This window comes from Lynx canadensis, chromosome B2, assembly GCF_007474595.2.
Source record: "Lynx canadensis isolate LIC74 chromosome B2, mLynCan4.pri.v2, whole genome shotgun sequence".
Taxonomy (NCBI): domain Eukaryota; kingdom Metazoa; phylum Chordata; class Mammalia; order Carnivora; family Felidae; genus Lynx; species Lynx canadensis.
The window spans coordinates 49,815,019-49,841,761 of NC_044307.1; the positions used below are offsets into that span (position 1 = coordinate 49,815,019).

General features: G+C 37.2%; 1 protein-coding gene across 1 annotated transcript in view; it reads right to left on the reverse strand.

Annotated features, from left to right (window-relative positions):
• Positions 1–26,743, reverse strand: part of PKHD1 (PKHD1 ciliary IPT domain containing fibrocystin/polyductin) — a 486,267-nt gene that overhangs the window by 240,887 nt on the left and 218,637 nt on the right. The window contains 5 exon segments of the mRNA XM_030315703.1: positions 11,651–11,897; positions 14,420–14,555; positions 20,365–20,499; positions 24,907–25,012; positions 26,262–26,374. Coding sequence (XP_030171563.1) covers positions 11,651–11,897; positions 14,420–14,555; positions 20,365–20,499; positions 24,907–25,012; positions 26,262–26,374 — 737 coding nt within the window.

A 26,743-nucleotide genomic window follows, 5' to 3' on the forward strand; every position in this document is an offset into this window, starting at 1 on the left:
TTGAGATTCTGCAAGTATCATGGTTTCATGAGTTCAAACCCTGCATCTGGCTTTATGCTGGTAGCATACAGCCTGCCTTGGATTCTCGGTCTCCCTCTCCCTCTGCCACTCCCTCATTCACTCTGTCTCCGTCTCTCTCAAAATAAATAAATAAACTTTTTTAACCAATCAATTGGGGGGTGCCTGGGTGGCTCAGTCGGTTGAGCGTCCGACTTTGGCTCAGGTCATGATCTCACTGCTCTTGAGTTTAAATCCTGTGCTAACAGCTGGGAGCCTGGAGCCTGCTTCAGATTGTGTCTCCATCTCTCTGTGCCTCCCCTGCTCTCTCTTTCTCAAATTTAAAATTTAAAAAAACATTAAAAATTCTAAAAATTAAAAGAAAAATCAACAGGGTAGATATTTCCACAAATGCTTCTTAATTTCAGTGATGTGGCCCCAAGAATCTTCCTGATAATTTTGACTAGAATTAATTCTCAACTTTCTAACAGTATCACATTTATAAATCAATATTTAGGGTACAATTTCTCCTGGTTCTATTGTTTGTAACTCCAATTATTGAAGGAGTCATTTTTTAGACCATACTCTCCATTTTCCAAAAGCTCTTATAAACATGACCTCCTCCTCAAATATTGTAAACCCACTACATACTAACATTAATTCAGTTATGTTTGTCTCTGGGACAGTTGTACCTTCCTTCCGATGCCCTTGTCCTTCTAAGCAGCATCCAATAATCTTATGCTAACTGTCTGATCAACCAGAGACCCATCACAGCACATTGTGATACTAAATTATCCTTTCCTCTTCCTTCTTCATGCATTGCCCTGACTCTCCCATGCCATTCCATCCATCTCAACTAAAGCTTACATGGGATGCAGTTTTACAGGTACTCATGGGCAGCACCATCTTCGTGTAATTCAATCCATGTAGAGAAGGAGGTTATCAAATATACCTTTATTACAACTGGTAGTGGAAATGGTGCATTCCAAAAACAAATTTAAAATGTCAAACACCCATCTCCCCATAGGCAAGATGCCTTGTGTTGACCATCACTGGGGGCCAAAACTCCAAAGTCAAATCAGCTCCTATCCTTCTAGGCCAAATGCCAGAAGTGACAATGGTGGGCTCTTCTGAAAAGCACCAAAAGAACATCAAGACTCGAAGAACACCATGAAGAGAATTTACCAACCATAATGACTACAATTTTCACTTGCCCTAAATAGCCACCAATTTCCCTGTGCCCTAAATAGCCACCAATCTCCCTCTCTGTACTGTTAATGAAGCAAAGGAGCACAAAAGTATTTCTAATTTGGAGGAGCCAAGGGAGTCTGCATGGGCCATTAGCAGCAGAGAGCTTCATTACTAGGGGAAGAAGTCTCTCCCTGAACTTCTCATGGCTTTATGTGCAAGAAATCAGGAGGCAACCAGTCCATTTTAAATGTTAACCCTTACCTCTGCATCAGCAACAGCTCTGGGTATAATCAAAAAGACAAAAGAACTACAAACCATTCCTTTCCTTTTCCAGTTCAAAGGGGTGCCTTAAGTTTTATTCTTTTTTTTTTTTTTAAATAACGAAGCTTGTTTTTAATTAAGGGATATTTTCCTTTAGAAATATAGCACTATCGCTTGATAAAACTTCCCAGCCTAAGTACCAATTTAAAATACTAGTCGCATAAACAGTTTTGTAATTTAGTGCCCATATACTGTGTAGAACTGTTGAATGTATACTGCCCACAAAGGATTTGTTAGGCAATCAACAATACCAATGAGAACAAATATTAACTCCCTGGTTTGTGTTTACCATTAGCTTACTTTTCCTGAGGGTCCATATCTCTGTATTAAGACAAACACTGCATTTAGCTCTAAATGCTCTCAATTCAGAACAATTGTGAAATAAACCCCTTGTAATTACACATCTCCTAAGCCAGACACATCCTAATAACTAGCCTCAAATGGTGCTGCATCTCTTGAATATCCGTGCTTACTGCTGTCACTCTCATCTTTTACTGCACAAAGAGGACAAAATCGAAATTTTGAGCACAGCCAACATTTTTTGTGTGTGACAAAGCACTGCTTGAGCACCCTTTAAAATACATTGAGCTCATAACAAGTCTTTGTCAGAAATCCATCATCCTACCTCTGAGCTGGCACCATCCAGTAATATTTTATATGTATCAATAATTTTTATATACCCTTATTAAGAAACACCTAAAAATATTTCTCCTTCTGAGTAAGACACCTAAAAAGAGGAAGAAAGCCACATTAAGTCTTTACCCCAAACTTTTAATAATCCTCGAATTCACAGAGGTGCCTGGGTGGCTGTCAGTCAAGCTTCTGACTTCGGCTCAGGTCATCATCTCCTGGTTTGTGAGTTCGAGTCCCGCGACGAGATCTGTGCTAACAGCTCAGAGACTGGAGCCTGCTTCAGATTATATGTCTCCTACTCTCTCTACCCATCCCATGCTCATGCTCTCTCGATAATAAATAAACATTAAAAAATTAAAGAAAAAGTAACCCTCGTATTCACATACAAAATAGAACTGGTAAGCAGAGAGGAAGCCATATGATTTAATAATCCTTGTCTTTCTGATGGGTGTACCCCAACATCACTCCATCATGACTTTGTGGGTCTCTATTTCTGTTTGTCTTTTTTCAGAGTTGGCTGAAGCAATAATAATGTATTTTAGAGAAGCCCTGGAATCAACCTAGTATCTCCTCAAAGGTAGTGTCTATAGTTTTTACAGCACACTTAGGACAATACTTCTCATTATATCTTAATCTATGAAGAGAAGAAATAGATGCCAACTATCCTACCTAAAATAATCCTTCATACACTACTGCATCTCTTCTCTCCATCTGTTGAATTCAGCCAGAATGACTACCTCAGAACATGTGAATATCACCATTGGAGTTATGCCCTCAGGGAGTAAACAACCACTTGTCAGGGATATTGAAAAACAATGTTACTATATATCAGGTAGGGAGTTAGACTAAGAAACTTGTCTTTCTGGGGGGCCTGGTTGTCACAGTCGCTTAAGCAGTTAAGTACCTGATTTTGGCTCAGGTCATGATCTCATGGTTCATGGGGCTCTGTGCTGATAGCTCCTAGCCCACTTCTGATTCTCTTTCTCTCTTACTACTCCTCCTTTGCTCACGTACATATGTGCACACATGCTCTCTCATAAACCAATCAATAAACAAACAAACAAATGTATCTTCCCTTTTCTAAACACACACACATACCAGGGGCTGTGGTGGAACTGACCAATGCTTACTCATGAACTTTGCCAGCCACTCAACCCAAGGCTGTGTTCAGTGACAGCATACCTACCATCAGTAGGAATGAATAGGTCATAGGAGAGTATTTTCACCATGAAATTGGGCAAATGCTACAAATCAGGGCTTTTTATTCTAGAGAGCTAGTTGTTAAACATTTACCAGCACACTACTGTGCCCCTTTATTATTCATGAAATTTAATAACCATGTAGTATTGTTGATGATATTTCTCAGTCTGAGGTCTGTTATGAGTTTTAGATCTTTTTCTATTTTATTTCTGTAACCTCTGCTGATAAGAAAGGATAATACTTCTTGGAATTTTCCTGTCTCACTTTTTTTTTTCTTTTGAGGACTGAAAAGATACCATTAGCAATGCTATGCCTTTATCCCTAGGAAACAGAGTTAGGCGATTATTAAAGGAAAAGCTAGGCCAAAATTTCCATTTGAACTCTTCTTTACTTTTGCATTCACAGAGGCAGGGGGTGCCTTATACTTTGAACACTGACACATTAACGGCAGTTACATAGGTAAAAACTGAACGCAAGCACTACAGGAGAGGATATTAAGCAAGATCTAAGAATCAAGGTGATCAACAAGAACTTTAACCTTTTCTTTTCCAGAAGTAGGAAGAAAGAAAAAGAAGGTATTGGGGCACAATGAATCAAAGAATGTCTTCAATGACTCCAAATTCTATGATTAGCTGGAAGGTTTTGCTGGATCAGTAGAACATCACATAACTGTTGGAAAGTATTCCTTATTTTTGAAGAATTGGATTAAGTTACATTTGAGCTTACTGAATTCCCTTGCCAGGCATTTGTTGCTCAGAAACATAAAATCGATAGTATTTTATTCAGTTAGCAGTATATTTATATGTTGTTTTGTAAACTACAGCTGTAAAATAGACATAAAATATGTCTTTTTATAGATGACATTTATTAAGTACTCACTATACGCCAGGCAATGACCTTGTGAGATAAATACCATTATGTCCATTTTATTGATGTGAGAACTGAAGCAAAGAAAGTAATTTCTCCAGAAAAATACTTCTTAGGAAGTGGGGGGCAGTTATGACTTGTACCCACAAATAACTCTTACTTCTCTATTCTTTAGTCTTTTAAAAATAATTTCAAATACATGCTTGTGTCCTAACTATTTTATGTACATCTTATAAATTTAGAGGGACTGGTTAGCCAACCTGCAATGTCTTATAAACTCTTTTAATTTGTCCCACACTCAATAGAGTGAATGATTAGAGAGAGACCATGGGGGCGCCTGGGTGGCACAGTCGGTTAAGCGTCCGACTTCAGCCAGGTCACGATCTCGCGGTCCGTGAGTTCGAGCCCCGCGTCAGGCTCTGGGCTGATGGCTCAGAGCCTGGAGCCTGTTTCCAATTCTGTGTCTCCCTCTCTCTCTGCCCCTCCCCTGTTCATGCTCTGTTTCTCTCTGTCCCAAAAATAAATAAACGTTGAAAAAAAAAAAATTAAAAAAAAAAAAAAAAAAAAAGAGAGAGACCATGGTTTGATTTACTGATATTTGAATAAGTCCATGACAAATGAAATACCTGTAGAGTGCTCTAGACAACAACGATGACGACTACTACTACTACTACTACTACTAATAGTAATAATAATTCCCAGATTGTAATTGTGAGGGTTGAGTTCCTATTCTCCCCATTACAACAATGCATCTAAAACATCAGGGAAAGAAAACAGCTGCAACTGCAGGCAAACTACTAATTCAGTAGGGGTGGGTGGGGGTAGAGAAAAGAAGGAATCAGCTGTTGAAATGCATCATCTGGCCAACTGGAAGCTTCAGGAAAGCAAAAGCCTAGAAGACATTATAAAAGAACATTCTTAAATATTACATGTTCCTAGGAGTTTGGAAATAAAGACAGGATAGATAGTATTTTAAACTTGGGTCTCCAAAACAAAAGTTGAGTGCCATGAACTCCTCATAAACATGTCCTAACAGAGAAATGGACAGTAAGGACATTAGAGGAAAATTTGGGGAAGTCAATAATTTTTTTGACTTACATTCATTTATTAAATACTAATTTCATTGAGTCACTATGTGTTCAGCATGATACTGGGCACTGTAATTTGAACAAACAGCTAAGCCCTATTCCTGCCCTGTTTACCATCTACAAGAGATGGACAATTTATAGAGCTATACAGGACCTTTGAGTATCAGGCAGAGCAAATATAGATAGCCAGCACACAGCAGGGATACCAAAACCTGTTCAGGAAACTCAGGGAAGCTTACTCAAGAAAATAATCTTCATGCTGAGTTCACGGAAACTGAACCTTATGAGCTGAAAGGCACAGAGAAGTTGAGCGTGGCTGAGGCATGGGATGTATGGAAGGGATGGCAAAGCACTGAGTGATGATGCTACAACTATAAACAGGGAGCAAGTCATGAAGGACCTGTGAGACAGTAACACTGTGGGATTGTCTTTGAGAGGCATTGGAAGCTCTTAAAAAGTTCTAAGCAAAGGAATGAATGGATGGCAAGACCAGATCTGCATTTACAAAGTTCAAGGATGAGGTCACAGCAAGACAGCAAGCTAACAGGCTGTTGTCATCCAATAGGTGAGAGAAGCAGAGTGGGGAACTTGGGATGGAGAGAAGTACAAAGACTGAAGAGGGATTTTTTATTTTAAGAGATAAAATGGACAGGACTTGGCAGGTGATGTATGTGGAAAATGAGGTAAAAGATGAGTCAAGGATGACTCCACACTTCTGGTTTAGATGACTGAAGCATTTGCCTGAAAACCCAGGAGGCCTCAACATCCAGAGAGGAACAATCTATGGATAAAGAACAAAAATTCAGTTCTAACAAGTCAAATTTGAGATGGCTAGTATATACTCTAGTGGAAACATTAAAGCATTTTTGCTCAATAGAAATATAATAGAAGCCATGAACACAAGGCACAAGTATAATCTTAAATTTATAGAAGCCACATTAAAAAAGTAAAATGAGGGCACCTGGGTGGCTCAGTCAGTTGAGCATCTGATTTTGGCTCACTTCATGATTTCACAGTTCGTGAGTTCAAGCCCCACCTCGGGCTTCACGCTGTTAGTGTGGAGCCTGCTTGGGATTCTCTCTCTGTCCCTCTTTCTCTGGCCCTTCTCCACTTGTACTCTCTCTCTAAAAATAAATAAATAAACTTTAAAAATATTTTAAAGTAAAATGAAACAGGTGAAATTAATTTTAATATATTTAACCTACTCTATCCAAAATACTATTTCAACATAATAAAAATAAACAAGTTATTGAGATCTCTGGCTTTTTTCTCTGACATCTTAGAAATATGGACTATAATTTACTCTTACAGTACATCTCAATTGGACTAGCCACATTTTAAGTGCTTTGTAGCTATTTGTGGCTAGTGGCTACAACATTGGACATTGCAGAACATCAGGGCAATTGGATAAATGGGTCTGGAATTCAGTAAAGCAGTATAGACTAGAGGAAAAAAGTCTAGAAGCATCACTCTATGTTTAACTGAAATGGTAAAGTAACCCAGATCACCTTGGAAAAGTATAACTTGAGAAGAAGGGAAAGTGCCGCACAGAACCCTAACAAACATTAACATTTATTTTTTTAAGTAATCTCTATACCAACATGGGACTTGAACCCACAACTCTGGGATCTAGAGTTGCCGGCTCTACCAACTGAGCCAGCCAGGTGCCCCAATGTTAGCATTTAAGAGACAGGGAGGAGAGCTTATATCAAGGAGATGTGGAAGGAGCACACAACAAACTCTTGGTAATATTATCTTTGTTCCATGTAATTATCCCTATTCTGAAGAAAACATCTATCTAAATGTAGGGGAAGCAATACATCCAGGAACGACGTGAGGCACATCATCATGATGGGACCTCTGGAGAAAAACAGTTGCTGACCTATTTTTCTGAAATGAGGTCCTGACTTACACAATGGGGCTAACACCATCCCTGTTTTGTCAGGAAAGATGGGGTTGATAGCATGAGTCTTGAAGTAATAGAAGCTGGGAAAAGAACACTACCCAGAAGATCTGTGGCTCCTATAGAAAGCATGTTTTTACAACTGGTGAGAGAGAGAAGCAGCAGTCATGTGAACAAAGCACATTGTCATTTTAACAAAACATAAACTAGACTCTGCCTTGGAGAGGGTGGGAATTTCTTCTTCCCCTGATTATAAAGTATTATTACCAACTTCAAATATATGCATATATCTCTGTCGACTCAACTGTTATGGTTCAAGTCAGAGTAAACGATAAAAAAGGAAGTGCCACAAACATGAGTACACATCAGACCTAAATAAGGTAGTGAGAAACAGAAACAGAAATACAAGGTCTCCAATGTCAAACAAAAAACTTACAGTGGAATTGGACCATGGAGGGGGCCTTCCCAGGAAGAAATCACACTCCAGCCACTTAGCTGTTAGCAAAGGGGAATGGATGCCTTGTTTATGCAACTCCAAGAGGCCTCACGCCCTGCCCTTGGGTGGGGGGACCTCTTGCAGGGGGAGGGAGGTCAGAGCTGAGAGTGAAGACAGCAGGGGGCTTGTGCCATATCAGATCTCCATCAACATGCAACCCCAAAAGATCAAGACTGTGGGAGCTTTGTAAATCAACTCTTAGGGTGCTTGCTCCAGGGCAAATAGCACAACAAATTAATCCTTTCTCCATGAAATGCAGCAAAGTTTGTATCCATGCTGAATTCAAATTGCTCATTAGCTCTGACATGTTCCTAATGAGGTTATAATGCTCTGGGACAGAGATCAAGTCACTAAGTACAAATAGCTAGAGATAGAATCATAGGAAAATAAAGTTAGAAGGACCTTAGAGCAGTGCTCCTAAAACTTTAATAAAAACCACCTAGTGATTCTGATTCAGGATGTGTGTGGTGGGACCTGAGGTGGCCCATGTCTAAGGAGCTCCCAGGTGATGCTGATGCACTTTGACTAGCAAAGCACAAGAGATCATTGAATTCAGTCTCCTTATCCTAGAGATAAGGAAACTAGCTCCAAGAGACTTATAATTGGGAGTGTTCTGAGACTTCCCTGAGACTATTTTGGGGTAGTTGGGCATTTGCCTATAGACCTGTGGTGCACCTGAAAATTTTTAAGTAGAAGTGTAGGGAGTAGGGTAGCCAATCATCCTGGATTCCTCAAGGCTGAGACATGAGATTTTCTATTTTACAACCAGGAGAACTCCAGATAAACCAAGACAAGTCGTTCATCCTAGTAAGACTCTTTTGAATCTACTCATAATACTATATCAGGATTATCACCATTTTTACCTTGTCAGTCCCTGAGTGCTGGGATCATAACCTACTGTTAAGGTAACCACCTAAGCATCCTGTCCTGAATATTTCCAAGAATAAATGCTTAGCCAAGATTATATCTGCAGAGCCTGTTAACATCACATCACTAAGTACCTTTCTTTTTCAATTTTTAAAGTTTTTTTTTATTTGAAAAGAGTTGGCACGCGATGTTACATTAGTTTCAGATATATAACATAGTGATTCAACTCTGTACATTACGTCCACCACAAGTGTAGCTACCATCTGCCACCATACAAGGCTATTAAAATACCATTGAGTATGTTCCCTGTACTATACCTTTTATTCCCATGACTTATTCATTCCACAACTGGAAGCCTGTATCTCCTACTCCCCTGCTTAGCACCTTTCCAAGAGACAGTATCCAGTAGTTCTCAAAGTAAGGCATAAAAAAGGAATATCAAAAACACAAATAAATATACAAACACATCATGCTCTTTTTAACTACACAAATCTATTAATTTTCCCATTTGAAAAGAAAGGCATATAAAAAATACATCACTAACTTTTATAAATCTCATTCATTAAAAACATCTTTGGCAAAATCACTAACAATAATACTCAGGATGCATCCTTGAGAATGAAAACAGGAAGTACGCACTGCACAAACGAAATGATTAGAAATGAAAATATATCTCTCCACATTGCTATTTTGCTCACTAGAGTTAGACCCATTAACATCTGATAGACTAATAAACAGTCGAGAAGGCAAAAGCGGAGAATTTTAAGACTATTCAATGTTAGCACTGTACTGCTAAGGTTTCCAAAAGAGAATGTCAGGAAACTAATTCCATATGCAATCAAAATGCAGACTTAGTGCCGTCCTGATGGCATTGACTTACTGTGGAGTTTACCTGTTTAAATAAGATGCCAACATGGTCTGCCTGAATCACTTGACTTAATATTCATGCACTTAGGACACTTAAAACAATGGAAGGAAAGAAGTGTGGCTAAATATATGCAATGCATTTGAAATAGGTAAAAGATAGAACCCTAGACACTCAGCAATCATTACCTGGAAATTAAAGAGGGCAGAAGCAATCCTATTATGCATTATAAACAGCCTAGCTGCTGACTTAATGGTACTTTGACTAGCATAGCCAAGGAGTCCTTGCTCCAATATTAATAGGAAATGTATTGTACGAATCCAATAGTTCATGAAATTAACAAGGAAAATGAACTGGAGTGGAGCAACTTTGCAAATAATAGGAAGGCATCATCAATTGCTTCCCCAGAGCATACTGAACACTTAAAAAGAGCTTGGGGAGAGTACATGTATATAAATGAGAATGGACATTGTAAGAATTTTTTAATAATACTTCTGATTTAAATATCTTTCTTTGACAATGCAGGAAATAAAACCCAATGGAAAAAAAGACAGTCTCTTCAGCAAATCATGCTCGGAAAACTGGACAATGACATGCAGAAAGAAGAATGACCCTGGACCAGTTTCTTACACCATACAAAAAAATAAACTCAAAATGAATGAAAGACCTAAATGTAAGACAGGAAGCAATGAAAATCCTAGAGGAGAAAACAGGAAACAACCTCTTTGATCTTGGCCACAGCGACTTCTTGACATGTCTCCAGAGGCAAAGGAAACAAAAGCAAAAATGAACTATAGGGACCTCATCCAGATAAAAACTTTTGCACTGTGAAGGAAACAATCAGCAAAACTAAAAGGCAACCAACGGGATGGGAGAAGATGGTTGCAAATGACATATCAGATAAAGGGTTAGTATCCAAAATCTATAAAGAACTTATCAAACTCAACACCCAAGAAACAAATAATCCAGTGAAGAAATGGGCAAAAGACATGAATAGACAATTTTCCAAAGAAGACATCCAGATGGCCAACAGACACATGAAAAAAATGCTCAGCATCACTCATCATCAGGGAAATACAAATCAAAACCACAATGAGATACCACCTTACACCTGCCAAAATGGCTAAAATTAACAACTCAGGCAACAAGATATGTTGGCAAGAATGCAGAGAAAGAGGAACATTTTTGCACTATTGGTAGGAATACAAACTAGTGCAGCCATTCTGGAAAATGGTATGGAGGTTCAACAAAAACTTAAAAATAGAACTACCCTATGACCCAGCAATTGCACTACTAGGTATTTATTCAAAGGATACAAAATGCTGATTCAAAGGGGTACATGCACCCTAATGTTTACAGCAGCACTATTGACAATAGCCAAAGTATGGAAAGAGCACAAATGTCCATTGACTGATGAATGGATAAAGATGTGGTAGATATATACAATGGGATATTACTCAGCAATCAATAAGAATGAAATGTTGCCATTTGCAACAAGATGGCTAGAACTAGAGTGTATTATGCTAAGCTAAATAAGTCAGAGAGACAAGTATGATTTCACTCATATGTGGAATTTAAGTTACAAAACAGATGAACATAAGGGAAGTGAAGCAAAAATCATATAAAAACAGAGAGAGAGACAAACCATAAGAGATTCATATACACAGAGAACAAACTGAGGGTTGCTGGCAAGGTGTTGCGTATGGGAAAGGGCTAAAGGTATGAGTAGCATTAAGAAGGACACTTGCTGGGATGAGCACTGGGTGTTATATGTAAGTGATGAATCACTAAAATTCTATTCCTAAAGTCTTTATTATACTACATGTTAACTAACTTGGATTTAAATTAAAAAATATAAATTGTTTAAAAAATAAAAAAATAAAATAAAATACCACTAGAAAGTTAAAAAATTACTTTTCAAATTCTCTGTTGGTTCCAAGTCTTTTTAAGAAGATGCCATTAGCTCAAAATGTCAATAAGAGGTCATGGGCTAAGTGATCTGGTCCACTAATATTGAAAGTTAGCTGTCATTTGAATAAGCCTCAAACTACCATAAACTTATGATTTGACAGCTGTCAAGCGTATTCTCATATCATTTTTATCTAACTAAATACTTTTAATAGGATATAGAAAACAATATCCCTTCAATAAACAGCCCCAACCCCAACAGCCTGAATGATATGCCCACTGGCAAGCTGATCAGTATGGTTAATTCAACTTACAAACCAATAGACATACGATGAAAGTGAACATCTTCCCCACAGACACTGCCATGAACAATCTGACTGAAGCTTGCGTTGACCAAACAAGAAGCTGGAAGGGTTTCCATAGAAGCAAGAATATGACTTCTATTTCTCCCAGACAGAGACCCATCCATGTCTTCCAAAATTGCTGAATAAGGAAATGGAAATGCTACTAAATTTGGAGAGTTTATAAATTTCAACTGGTCGGTCTTCACAGGAAATCCACCTATAAATTGGAAGACAGAAAGGCTGTTACACGCGGCACAAAAGACTGTTGTAAGAAATGGCAGCTGAATTCACTAGGATGTTTTAGCACTTTAAACTGCATATTTATAGAGTTATGATTCACTTATTTATTCAAGAAAAATTCACTGAGCGTTTACCATATTCCAGGCTTTGTGGTATGTGCTAGAGACACAGACAGGAACAAGATCAGTATTGGCAATGCCTTCACGTAGCCTGTATCCTGGGGCAGTGATTCTCAACCAGGATTTGCCCTCCAGGGGACACTTGGCACTATTAATAATCATTTTTGGCTGTCACAGGTGGGTAGATGGCAGTGCTACTGGCATGTGGTGGGTAGAGAGGCAAGGACGCTGCTAAATATCCTCACTGCACAGGACAGTCCCTAAAACAAAAAAATTATCCCACCTAAAATACCAATAGTGCCAAGGATGAGAAACTGGTACAGTGGGAAATAGAGATGCAGATGACTAATTTACTAGTTACTAACTGTAAAGGTGCTGTGGTTCAGTCTTTAATCTTTCTCCTCTAGTTCTTCTAGGGAGTCTACCCCTATCTCTTATGAACCTCATATTTTAAACATACCCTCAACATTCAATCAATCATGTGGGTAAATATTAATAGTAGCACCTTTTTAAGTATTAGTGGCAGGGAGACACTTGTTGCAGTGTTTCCCTCACCCTGCCTCCATGAGATTCATCAGTAGTGCTGCTCATCCAGCTGACTGGCTTTCTAATTCCCATACCCCTTTCATTAAAATGTAAAAACTCAGGACACGAGTCTCAGTACATATGCTACTATATTTTTGTGTTAAGTACATCATAAATACACAAAAAAGGAAAAGAAAAAAGAAAAAGATACAAATAATTAGTGGCCCAGATGTTTTCAGTCTGCATCCCAGTAGAATCCATGCAGTGAGTTAAGTCATGCATTCAAGACTCAATGATTCTGGGGTGCCTGGGTGGCTGAGTCAGTTAAACGTCTGATTCTTGATTTTAGCTCAGGTCATGATCTCATGGTTCATGAGATAGAGCCCCACATTGGGCTCTGGGCTGACAGTTCACAGACTGCTTGGGATTCTCTGTCTCCCTCTCTCTCTGCCTCTCCCCCACTTGTTTTCTCTCAACACTAAATAAACATTAAAAAAAAAAAAAGACTCCATGATTCTACCTCGCAATTTCTATAGTTCGTCCAATACCACAACCACCCACAGGTCTACAATTCAGTCCTATTGGAGTTTAAATTTTTATATATGCTGTTCCTAATTTCTAGAAAGTTTTCTCTGCCTATCTCTCCCTTGTAAATTGTATTCATCTTTCAAAACTCTGCTCAAGAGCAACTTTATGATATCTTGCCTGATCCCTTTCTTGCTCCCTTCACTGACCTTGTTTAGTCCTCTAGGAGTGTACTCATCACACGTAACTACAGTGACCTGCTTAACATTTATTTTTGTACCTAGATCAAGAGCTCCTGGAAGAGAAGAATTATGTATTTTTCATCTTCATACACCCCAGTTCCTCAGACAGAACTGGAATGGACAGTTTTTAAGCAAATGAAAGAGATGGCTTAGCCCAGATCATCCAGTGAGCAGACATTCAAGGTCATAAGGAGTAATGTGTTTTTCTTTAGTGTCCTGTGAATGATATGAAACAGTAAAGCTATTAAAGAACTGAGGGATTTTAATTTGAAGTGAATGCCATAAGGCATTTTTTATTCCTATTATTATTTCTATAATCTTAAACTCAGATGTCACCCAAATAAAAACAATCTTTGACTCTGCCTATACAGAAAAAAAAGTAAAGTGGAGACTTGCTGATTATTCATTTAATTAAAAAAACAAACAATTATCTAAATTGGTGATTCAAACCACAAGAGCATATTTACTTGAATTACTTGGTTTGGCTGTTTACAATGATCAAATCAACTAGATTGCTCTCGACTTCTTTTCACCTTGGCCCATGAGTCCTCCAAGGTATTTCTCACTACCTTAGAGATGTGGTTTACAAGTAAACAAGAATTCCTATGGTTCTCTTTAGGTATACACCAAGCCTTGGGCTGCTGAAAACACAAAGTACTCCATTCTGGCTCTTTGGGGAAAGACTGCATGTGTGTTAGTTTATGTTCATATATCTATCCACTCAACTCCATTTATTCAATCAATGAACTGACTTTGAGGCACCAAGCTTCTGGGTATGAATGACAAACCTCTGAGCATGAGGTCATGGTCCCTGCCTTTATGAAGCTCTGAGTCCAACAGAGACAGGGCACCGTAATGATGAAGTACAACAGATGTCATCATAGGGAAAGAATGGAGAGCTAGAAGAGTCATAGTGGGAGTACCTGACCACCACTGAGATTTCCTTTAGGAGATCAGAGAAGCAGTTTCTACTGATGCAATCTTATAATTGAAAGAAATGATGAGTCACAAAGGTTTTGCCACTATTTATCATATTACTTGAACGTTGGCCTTCTTTACTGTCTGTCTTATATCTTAAAACAACTTACCTTGTCCTTGGGAACAGCCAGAACAGGTCCTGATGGACACACAGTCAGTGAGATCAAAATTAACAAAGGTTGTGTTAGATATCATCAGTTCCCATCTCTTGGGAGTTTTGATCCCAGCTGACATACACTGGCTTTCCTGTGATTTAGAAAGAAGAAAAAAAAAAGACAGGAAGTAGACACATGAAATACAATTTGTAATATGTTAATAAAAACAAGAGAATAAAAAGACAAGCTATAGAGTGGCAAAAAAATATTTGCAAATCATGATATGACAAAGGATCACAGTAGAACGCACTATCCACATATTAGAATGATTAAAGAAAATATAGTGATGATACCAAGTGCTGATAACTTCCACATGGCCATAAAAACTATGGAATATGGGTTTGCATTTTCTTATCAAGTTAAACACACTCTTATCATATGACCTAGCAATTCAACCCCTAGGTATTTATTTACTTTTAAGAAATTAAAATTTACATTCACACAAAAACCTTACAAAAATGATTATAATAGTTCCACTTGTAATCACCAAATCTGGGAACAACTCAAATTTCCTTATACAAATGAATGGATAAGCACATTGTGGTACATCCATATAGTGGAATACTACCCGGCAATAATAAGGAATAAAATCCTGCTTCTTGCAACAAGTTAGGTAAATCCTGAAGGCATTTGGGAGTGAAAGAAGCCAGTCTCAAAGGTCGCATACTATCTGATTCTATTTCAAAAGACAAAACGATAGTGACAGACAATAGATTAGAGATCCCCAGGGGTTAGACTTGAGAGTAAGATGTGGCCACAAAGATGAAGACTGAGACAGTTAGTTGGGTTGAACCAACTGTTCTGTATCTGGATTATGGTGGTGGTGGTAGTGTTTACCCAAATGTATACGGATGTTTAAAATCATAGAATGGTACATCAAAAAAATAGTTTTACTGTATATTAATTTAAAAATTAAAATTAGAAAATCTAAAAAAAAAAAACCTGCTTCTAGTATTCTCCGCAAAATCTCTTCAACAAACTGTCTAATCAAGTTGTTAGTGTTTCACTGTTCAACACTTGAAAATAATTGTATGCTGAGGATTACCAGACATTTGTCGACGGTCTCCACCATGAAAGACAGTGATAGAAAGAAAGAAGAAAAGTAATCCAGTGGAGACAAAACCAGTATAGAAATCAGAAGGACATTTAAACACTATCAAAAAAACCACAGAGAAATAACTATATTATAGCCATGAAGAAGCCCAAAATGGGATTTTTCAGAAAAAAAAAAAAGAACAAAAACAGGAGAGCAGAAATAATCAATTCAATAGAAAAAAAATTGAGGAAATATCCTTGAAAACAGAATAAAAAGACAGTGGGCAAATCAGTGAGAAAATTAAGAAAAGTAGAAAAACAACCGAGGAGGTCCAATATCCAAATAAAAATTCTTTCAAAAAAGAAAACAAGAAAAATAAGAGGACAGAATTATCAAAGAAATGACTTAAGAAAGCTACTCAGATGGGAAAGATATGTTTTCTAAAAGGAAAAGTCTCATCTGTTCCCTAATACAGTGGTTACAATGAAAAACCACACAAGGTACATCATCCTGAAACTACATAATACCAGGAACAAGATTCCAAAAACTTCCAAAGCAGAAAAACTAAAAGGTTACACATAACTGACCAAGAATCAGAATATCTTAAACTACTCAACCTCAAAACTAGAAGCTGGAAGGCAATGGAGCTTTGCCTTCAAATTGTCAAGGTAAAATGAACTGCAAACTGCTATTCCATAACCAACAACCTAGGAATAAGAGGGTCTCCATTTGTAACTCAAAATATTTACTTCCATAGCCCCCACTTTGTTAAGAAATTTACTATTGGCTATGTTCTAATAAAATAAGAAATTAAATCACAAAGGAGGAAAATGTGGGAATCAGGAACAAGAGATCCAATGTTAAGGAGACATGCAGGAAAACTCCAAGATGATGGTCAGGAGAAATTTCAGGGTGCATATGTGACACTCTTCTCCCAAACTACTGGTGCAAGTATAAACACTTAGGATTGTTGTTTCGCATTATTTGCTAAAACTGAATGGATATCCCATGACTCAGCAATTTTACAATTTGGCATATATTCAACAGAAGTACATGCACACGAACACCAAGAGACATACAGAAGAATGTTCATGAAATCATTACTGGTAATAGCTGAAAACTGGAAATAATCAAATGTCCATCAATAGCAACTGTTGTATAGGGGTGCCTGGGTGGCTCAGTCTCTTGAGCATCTGACTCTCAATTTCAGCTCACATCATGATCCCAGGGTAGTGGGTTCCAGCCTGGTGTTGGGCTCTGTGGTGAATGTGGAGGTTGCTTAAGACTCTCTCTTTCTCCCTCTCTCTCCCTGTGACCCTCCCCAGCCCTTGCTCTATAAACAAATAAACAAATAAATAAATAACTGTGGTATAGTCATGAAGTGCAATACAACATAACAATTGGAAGTACAAATTATTGAAACATATAAAAACATGAATGGATATCATAGACATAATGTTGTGTCAAAGAAATCAGGCACAAAAGAGTTCCTACTCTCTGATTCCATTTATATAAAGATCAAAAACAGATTTCAAATTAACCTATGCCTATAGAAGTCTGAGTAATGGTTCCCCTTTGGCCAGGGAGCTGGGGAATGGGGTTGGGTGGGAGGAGCCATGAAGGGGCTTCAAAGGAACAGATAACGTTCTATTTCTTGATCTGGGTGGTATGTCCATCGCTTTTGCTTTATAAAAATCTATCGAGTTCTTTGCTTGTGATTGGTGCACTTTTCTCTATAAATGTTATGCTTCCATGACACATTTATTTTAAGAAGTGGAACAGATACTAAAGACAAGTAGCATACAAGAAGGGAAGGAAGAAAGAAGCTGAAAGAGTTTAAGGTCATTTCATTGTTGAGGCAAAGTTTAAGGATGCTGTTGTAATTTAGACTTCATTAAGACGAACAGGCCTATTGAAAATTTAAGGTCGATAACTAAAATAACCAAAACAAAACGAGTAACTTTCAAACAGGCAAACATAAAAAAAAGATACCCTTCAATGCAAGACAAATCAAGTTTGAAAAGTAGAAAAAAAAAAAAAAAAAGAAAACTGACTGCAAAGTGGGAGGACAAAGTAAAATGGTAGAAATAAGTGCAAATATATGGGAGACATCAGCATGTCTAGTAATTGAAACTACTAGAGAAAATGAGATTTCTCCCAGGGAGAGCAAGTGCATTGAGAAGAGAAGGGGCCTTACAACAGAATGTAGAGAAACAGAACAATGAAAGGTCTACATTAAGGAAGACAAATCCGCAAGTGAAAATAGGAAATAACCCCAGAGAAACAGGAGGAAGAATGAAGCCACCCATCAGCATCTGCCTAAATAAGATACATATTAAGCTACTGTCATCTGCTCAAATTAATTACAATAACAATGAGAAGATAACCAAGCTACAGTTACTTCCCAAAGTCAGGTGACCATAATTTACATCCAAATCAGGCCACTTTTGAGAGTGAAAGGGGATGCTAATGAAATAGGATGTTAAGAAAACTGGCACAAATAAAATACAGTCATACTGGGGAGCATAGTGATAGGAGAAGACATCTCTTGCTCTTCTGTATTAAAGCCATCCTCCCTGCAAGCTATTCCACCCACCTCAATATAAAGGTAGTGTTGACCAGGAGGTTACCAACATACACACAAATATACTTAAAAGACATAATTTATTTTAATAAAAAGTGTTTCCCGGAAAGTAGTGTTTGTTTTAGGCTAGGACTCACTGGTAATGGCGTGCCACCAATTAGGTGTGGGTGGAAGGTCTAAGAATAGATAGGCCACAAATCTTAATTCCTAAAGGAATGGCAGGCACAGAAGACAGAAGCTAAAATCAGAGTTCCCCAACCACAGACAGGTCAGTCCTCCTTTTTTCTCTCTTTTTTTTTTTTTCTTTTTAACAACTGACACAGTTTCATGTGGCAATAAAGAGATTCCCAAATAAATCTGAGAAATACTGCATTACATAAAGATGGATAGATATTTTCTTTTTTTTGTTTTTAACCCTATAACTTCACAGAGCCCTTTAAGTGTTAATATGGAATATAAATTTCAAGGGATGGGTGTATGGTAAGCAGAATATGATAATTATAATTAACCTAAGAATCTTGCTTTTCCCAGACCCACTCTTGGAAATAGCCTTGTGTGAAAAATACTACAGGAAATACTGGAGTAGGCAATGCTCATTGCCAAAGCTATCTTCCACGTGTGATTTGAAGATTATTTGACCAAGGGTGAGAGGGTATGCTGGTGATCCTAGCTCCACAATACTGGGCATAGATCTTGGACTATCATTTGACCTCTCAAATTCTCCATCTGTTTACCGGTAAATTCATAAGTTTTAACTAGATCAACTTCTAAGGGATAATTAGATCTAAAGTTCCATGGTTTTATGCTTTGTGTGCCTAACCAGGATCTAGATCTCTTCTAGAACAAGCTGTTTAATATCTATTCAGGGACTTTTCTCCTGTACTTTCTTTAAAAACTGAGAGACCCTAGGCTGCATTTCATTCCTGGTGAATCACACCCCAGGGACAGAATTATGCTTTATTATCTCGTGATAAACACCCTTTTGGCAAAATTTGTATCTTAGTTTGTATCACTCTCCCCTAAATTATGATGTCTACTTAGTATCAATTAAGAGGCTGTGACATTAATTTACCAGGACAGTTAGTGACTCAGCCTGATGGACATTTGTTTTGGCATCTTCTTTAAGGTTATTTCCAAGGAATTTAAGAGCCTTTCATCTACCGGTATCATAGAATCTAAATCCGGGTTCCATCCTCTCTTGAAAATTCTGCAGTCAAAAAAGATTTATCTCTCAAGGTAGTAATCCTTTCAGAGAAAAGGAAAAATGGGCAGGTATTTCCCTCTGGAAAACGATGATTCAAAAAATATTTAATTAACTTTGAGAATTAAACATAAAAAAATGAAGCTTAAGAAAATTATTTTTTAATCTTAATATTTTTATCTATACCTATACAATAGCCTCCAAGAGCTATACTTATTTAAATTTCAATAGGTCAAGGTATTCAGGACAAAGTAAAGAACTTGTTCTTTCCTTTGTTTCCAGAAGTACAGTAGGTCTCTTTCATCTATGATTGTTATGACAATGTGATATCAATATACATGTAGCTCTTTCTAGAACTCTTTTAAGAACTTAAGGGGGTCCATTACAGGTGTGAAGCCTACTAAGACCAATGGCAACCCTGGACTTCCCTTAAGGGGAATTACTACTTCTAGTTCTGCATCTGGGAAATTTGTTTTGCCTCATCTACATTCTGGTACCCTGGTCATGCAGTGGCAGAGAAGTCATCTGTAGTCTGATATTTATCATGTAGAAACCCACGCTTAGGCAAGTATTAGGGAATCATCTAAAGTACTCTAGTATACTATGCAACATAAATTCATGTTACCTCTTTGGTGAGGAGGGGCACTCTAAAAACAATAAGGACCCTATGAACAAAATGTTTATATTGAAACATGGCAAACTACAATACAAAGAGAAAATGTGAAGTTTTGCTATTCTATAACCCTTGTGAAGTAAAGGTAAATTAATCTAAAATCATTAGGTTTATTACTGAATTGCAGTGAAAATAATGCTAAATTGCAACCAAGTAAGAATTTGGCAAGCTACTCATGACTTTTAGGATTTATATGGACTCATAATGTTAAAACCTTGTGTACATTTGAATTTCATGAAAGATACCACCACTGTTACAAATAAAAAGTTCTTCTAACCTCTACCAATTAAACCCAAGATTCACTAAAGAATACTATTAAAATTACATACCCTGGGTCACTAGGGAACCGAGCACGAACAATTCTGTTTTGATAGACAGTCTAAAACAACTACACTAAGGCACTTACCTTGTGGGCAAAATGACCAAGTAATAAGCTGTCAGTAACTGAAGTATTTGCATCACTTTCCAAGATGTCAATTCCAAAATCTCTGCATGAATAAACTTGGAAGTTTTTCAGGTGAAGATTGCTACTTCTAAAAATCTATAAAATAACAGCATATGTTATGGCAAAGGTCTGAGGCTTGGTTTTTCTTGCAGACTTCCTATAGCTTCTTTAATTATTGATTAAGTATAAATAAGCATGCTATACCACATTTAAGCAGCTTTTGTCCATCAATATCTGTACAGACATCCCAAAGTTGCTGTCAGGTCAGTACTAACTAGTCCCTTTTGGTAACATCCCCTCTGTACTTTTCATTTCTCCTCGTAATAACTGTTAACATTAAAAATGTCAGTGTGAATTCTTCACTTATCTAAAATAAACTTGCAATTGTCAAATCACACAAAATGGAGAAATGGAGTAATGGAGAAATGGAGTAATGGAGAAAAACAGAGCATCCAAGAACTCAAATACTTACTATTTTCTTCATGGTAGTATATGTTACTATTATTATAAAAAAATATAATTATGAAATAAGTAATTCCAAATGACTACAGATTAATAATGTGCTATGTGCATATATATTTATGACAACTTGGGTGAGTGGGCCCAAATAGGGATTGAATATTAACAAAATTAGTTTGTTAGAGTTGAAAGAATCCCACTAGTTTGGAGTACAGAGCTCTTGGTTTTGACCTACCACTGATATTAACTAACTATATGATCTCAGGCAAGACATTGAACTTTTCCTGGACTTCAATTCAACCATCTTCAAAATCAAGGTGGAGGTCTGGACTAGCAAATTACCTAACACAGCATTTATTTCTTTATTAAATAGGGTCATATTTACATTCATACCTTCACGTGGAAGTTTCCTATTAATTAAGGCCAAAGTAGCCTTGATTTATCATAGTATCGTGCTTCTACTTGTCAATCAGTCTTTAAGCTTGAATTTTCATGAAACAAATAGCTTGCATATCCCATTATGTATGAGCCAACAGCTTTTACAAAATGATACATCTTTGAATACACGAAGGTTTATTTAAACAAAATAAGCATAATCTAAACTCTTAACTTGGTAAGAATTGTGACCTATTTACAAGCATCAGCCCAAGATCTGGCAAATATACTCATATTTAAAAACAGCTAACACCTCACATTAGCTAGAGAACCTGGTGATTTTAAAAGAAAACCAACACACAGTAGCAAAAATTATCTATTTGTTGTGTGAATACACCTTTCAGAAAGTGCTTTCATCTCTCTCTCTTCTAAAAGAATCATTTTGCATTTATGAGACATGGTGAGGAAAGGATATTCTTCTCAACTCTTATTAACATATATGTTCAAAGGTCACATTGAGTTGGAATCCAGCAATTCTTAGCTGTAGACATTAGTGCTCTCCCTTTCGCTCTCCCTCTCTCTCTTTTCCTCTCTCAAGAGTGAGAGGGAGAGCCAGAGTGAGAGAGAGAGAGAGATGGAGAGAGGGAGGGAGAGAGGGAGGGAGAGAGGGAGAGAGGAATCTCTAGTAATGGCACAGTTCCCCCCAAGGTTATTAAGATCATTAAATGAGAAAATATCAATATCAATGTCATCAAATATGAATCTATGTTTATACACAATTGAAATTTTACCCAATGGAATCTTCTGTTCAAGTATCTGTATACATGACACTTATGTCTAATGACCAGAATATAGTCAGATATACCTAATAATGAAAGTTTACGAAATGTGAACACAATGTATTTTTATTGGATGCAGAAGGTATTTATCAATGTTAAAATTTCCAGAGACATCACTGTTAACATTGATCTATCACTACCTACTCCTATTCACTAACAATGGTAAGAATAAGGGCTGCTACTATGTAAACACAAAGATCCAGGCATCCTTATGGGCACCTATTTAACTCTCACACAAATTTATCCTTTAGGTATGATTACTCTTTCCACTTTATGAAGAAAAAATAATGGGATTTGCCTAACATCACATAGGGAGGACTTGGCTACTTTCACTGAACATAATGTTTCCATAAGTTCACTCATGTTGTAGCATATAACAGCACTTCATTTCATTTTTTCTGGCTCAATAATATTCCATTCTACTGATATACCACACTATATTTATCCATTTGTCCAATGTTGAATATTTGAGTTTTTTTCACCATTTGTCTATTATGAATAATGCTGCTGTAGGCATTTGGGTATAAGTCTCTCTGTGGATCTATGTTTTATTTCCCTTAAATACCTAGGAGTAGATAGATCATATCATACACATATCTTTATGTGTAACAATTTGAGGAACTGCCATACTGTTTTCTGAAGCATCTAGACCATTTTAAATTCTCATTGACAGTATGTGAAGGTTCCAGTTTCTCCACATCTTCATCAACACTTGTTATCATTTTGATTCTAGCCATCCCAGTGGGTGTGAAGTGCTATCTCACTGTGGTTTTGACTTACATTTCTCTAATAACTAATTATGTTGAACATCTTTTTACATGCTTTGACCATATGTATATCTTCTTTAGAGAATTGTCCATTCAAATATTTTGCCCTTTTTTTAATTGGGTTGTCTTTTTACTGTTGAGCTATAGGAGTTCTTAATATATTCCAGATATATTTCCCTTATCAGATATATCATTTGCAAATATCATCTCCCATTGTATAGGTTGTGCTTTCACTTTTTGATGAGGTCCTTTGAACCACTAAAATGTTTAATTTTGATAAAGTCCAACTTATCCATTTTTCTTTTGTTGCTTGTTTTGGAGTCATACCTAGGAATCTTTAACTAAATCCAAGATCATGAAGATTTACTCCTTTGTTTTTGTCTAAGATTTTTTTTTATACTTTCTGTTCTAACATTGTTTTTGATCCATTATTGAGTCAACTTTTGTAAATAGTATGAGGTAAGGATCCAACTTCATTCTTTTCAGTGTGGCTACCCAGTTGTTCCAGTGCCATTTATTGAGAAGACTATTGTTTCCCCCACTGAATGGTCTTGGCATCCTTGTCAAAAATCAACTGGGTGGATTTATTTCTGGACTCTCAATTCTATTCCATTTATCCATATTTCTCTTTGTGCCCATACCACACTGTCTTGATTACTATTACCTTATAGTAATTTTTTATATAAGGAAGTATAAATCTCTCTTATTTTTTTGCAGGATTGTTTTGGTGGGAATCACTTTTTAAATTCCCTATCATGTTAATTTTACTTTATTCTCCTCATAAAAGTAAAGTTACAAAAGCATTCACATTGTTTGAACTTTTTAATTAATTCAATTTGAGTGCACAAGAGTTTCATCTTTAAGAATCTGGTTTTTTTGTTTTTTTGTTTTTTGTTTTTATGGGTTTAGCATTTCTGACTGCAGAATTTGAGAAAACTGACTTTCATGATCATCTTCTAATATTCTCATTTTATTAGGTTATTTCCTTTAAAATAAAGCTATTCAAGGGCATGGAGACATTGCATAACTCTCTTCAAGTCATGAATTGCTTCTCTGTGTAAGAGGCCACTCAATCAATGTTTCCACTGGATTTGTCACCCCTTTACTCATGATGTTTATGGGAACAAAGTACTGTATAAATTCAGTAAGAACAAAACACTAAAGGCAGTTGGGATTCTTCCTGTTAGCTACCCTAATTATACATTTTTGGGCTTTCCCCATCCACAGTTGTCTTCCTCTTGTTGGATATGTGAAATTAATGTCTAACTTTCTTAATTTAACTTAACTATATGTTTTTATTCTATTTCCTGAGTGCCCTGTAAACATATTGCTTCATCTACGTATTTTAGGCTCCAGATTGCTAAATGACAGAGATCAAGTGTATGTAAGTTTCTTTGTGTAGCACAAAATAGTGACCCTGGCTAATTTTACAAGTTGCTGTTAAGAGTGAGCATCCAAAGCTTCCTTACCAGAAATCATTGAAGTAATGAAAAGTGAATGATTGAACACAAACTTTTTCCCTTTTGAAGAAAATAGAAGGAAATGTGGCTCATTGATAAAGGTAAGAATGACACTTTGAGCAGGAATTTTCATGTTCCAGGGATGAACAGTACTTTTTTAAGACTGAAGCATGCATTACTCAAGATATTAAGGTACCAAATGCACAACATTTGGGGTCTGAATTCTGCAGCTGGTGGTGCTGTGTGACCTTTGGGAAATCCTTTTACTTTCTGAGCCTTAATTTTTATCTCTAAATAGGCATGGGAGATAAGAAACAGATGATCTCTATGATCTCTCCTGCTTGTAAATCTCTATCACTACAATTCTATTGTTCTCTAGTAGAGCTGCTGAAAAGTCACTGTAGAGGAAATGACTTGACCCTGGTTTCCTGAGTAGGAATTCGTTCATTCAACAACTTTTCCACACATCTATGATGCTGTTTGTCCCATACAACTATGATAATATTGCAGTGGCTCCCATACTATCCCCATTTAAATAGAGATGCATAATAAATCACCATGAGAAAACAAATGACAATTTAATAAAAAACTAACACAGCTTACCTGGGCACCACCTGCACTTCCCCAAACCGTGAAGTTTTGGAACACAGTGAGGCCCTTGCCATTATCCCAAGGTGGCTGAAATTGAGGGTATACAAAGAGGCCACACCTCGAAAGCAAAACAAAGAGTGAAAATCAGCCACTTTCCATGTTTCAAATGTCCCACTTTTTCACATTGGAAAATATAAAATGAAGGTAATGAGTAAGGACAGTAGAGATAATGTCCTTGACCCCTTGTCCAGTCCAGCATTGCCCATCCCTCAGTCTTTCCTCTCTGTTACCCTCTATCACCTGCTCTTGAATCTCAGCAGATGAAGACTGCCACCATCCCAGTCTGTTCTCCCAGTCTCTCTCTAGGTTCACCCTTCCTAGGGGTGTGGATACCTGTGCCTTGCCCATCAGAACATTCTAGAAAGTGAACACCAGCACTGTTCTCCCTCAAACTTTTGTTCTTCTCCTTGAAAGGTCCTACTTTCACAGTATTCTGGGTACCTTCTTTGCTCACACTACAGGGCTTCTGACAGCTCCTTGGTAAAACGTCATAATCTTCATGATAAATTCATGACATATGTGCTAATCCTATCTTCAGCTGGCCTTTCAACATAACACAGCAATTGTTCTTAATCCTTATTCCACTCATCTATCACTATCCATCATAGCAGTATTCCTATACTATTATCATTGTAATTATTTATAGCTATCAATTTTTGAGTTCCTACTGTATTCCAGGTGTTCTCTTATGTACATTATATGAGTCATCTCTAAAGATCACATCAAACTTTCAGTGTAGATCTGGAATTTTATAAATGAGGGACCTGACTCTTAAATAAACAACAACAACCAAGCCAGTTTTCTAGGAGTAAAGTCAAAATTTGAAGTAGAGCCTGACTTTGAAGTCTGAATTTTTCCCATGTTTCCAACATACTTCCCAGATCTTGCTCTTAGCGGAAGACCTTACTTCCATGTACCAAAGATATTGAACAAGTCCCCTTCCCTATTAATGGGTACATGTCACAGGCAAAGAGCCTCTTCCCAAAGGCTCCTCACCCAACTGGGCTCCTGAGACCAGTCACTCCTGCTTCCTGGTTGCTCCTAATCACTTGGAAATTTAACTTCTCTACTAAATTCTCCTCTGGACACAAAAGATGCACTCTTTCCTGCTGCCCTCTCAAGTGACGTCCCTGTCACTTTCCTTCCCTTCAATACCAAACTTTTATGATCCCAAATGCATACAAAGTCACGTCCATCAAATCTTACATGCATGCCCCAGATTACACCCTCTCTGAGAGCATGGTACAAAAAAAATGTTCAATTATTACCCTTACATCAAAATTACAGATGAATTTCCCCAAGGTTACCTTGTACAAGAATGTGCAATATTCTGACTGAAGGAGAGAAGTGGAGATTGTGATGCCTGGCTGGTCACAAGATGAAAAAAGTAGCCCAAACCAGCAACATACACCCTGTTTCCCTACAGAAATTAAGGATAGTTAAATAATAGTTATTCCAGATACAATGAAGTTGCCAGAGAGAAAGACTCTTCTAAGTGAATATTCTGCTTTTTTATTTACTTTCTGTTGAGGTATATTCATACTTCCATTTACTCTTCACACACCGCCATCTTTCCCCCAACCCTGCCTCACCTCAGGGATCAGAAATACTCTCATTTCTCTTCCCCCACACAGCTCAGCTCGACTGTAATTTGCCAACCTTAATATGTGATATCTCATGTTAAAATGTTCTTGTAATCTTCCATACAGGGAATCTTACTTTGTCATCAATCCAAGCCCTCCTCTTTGGTGTACGCAACAGTACATAGGGGCAAAGGTGTACCTTAAAG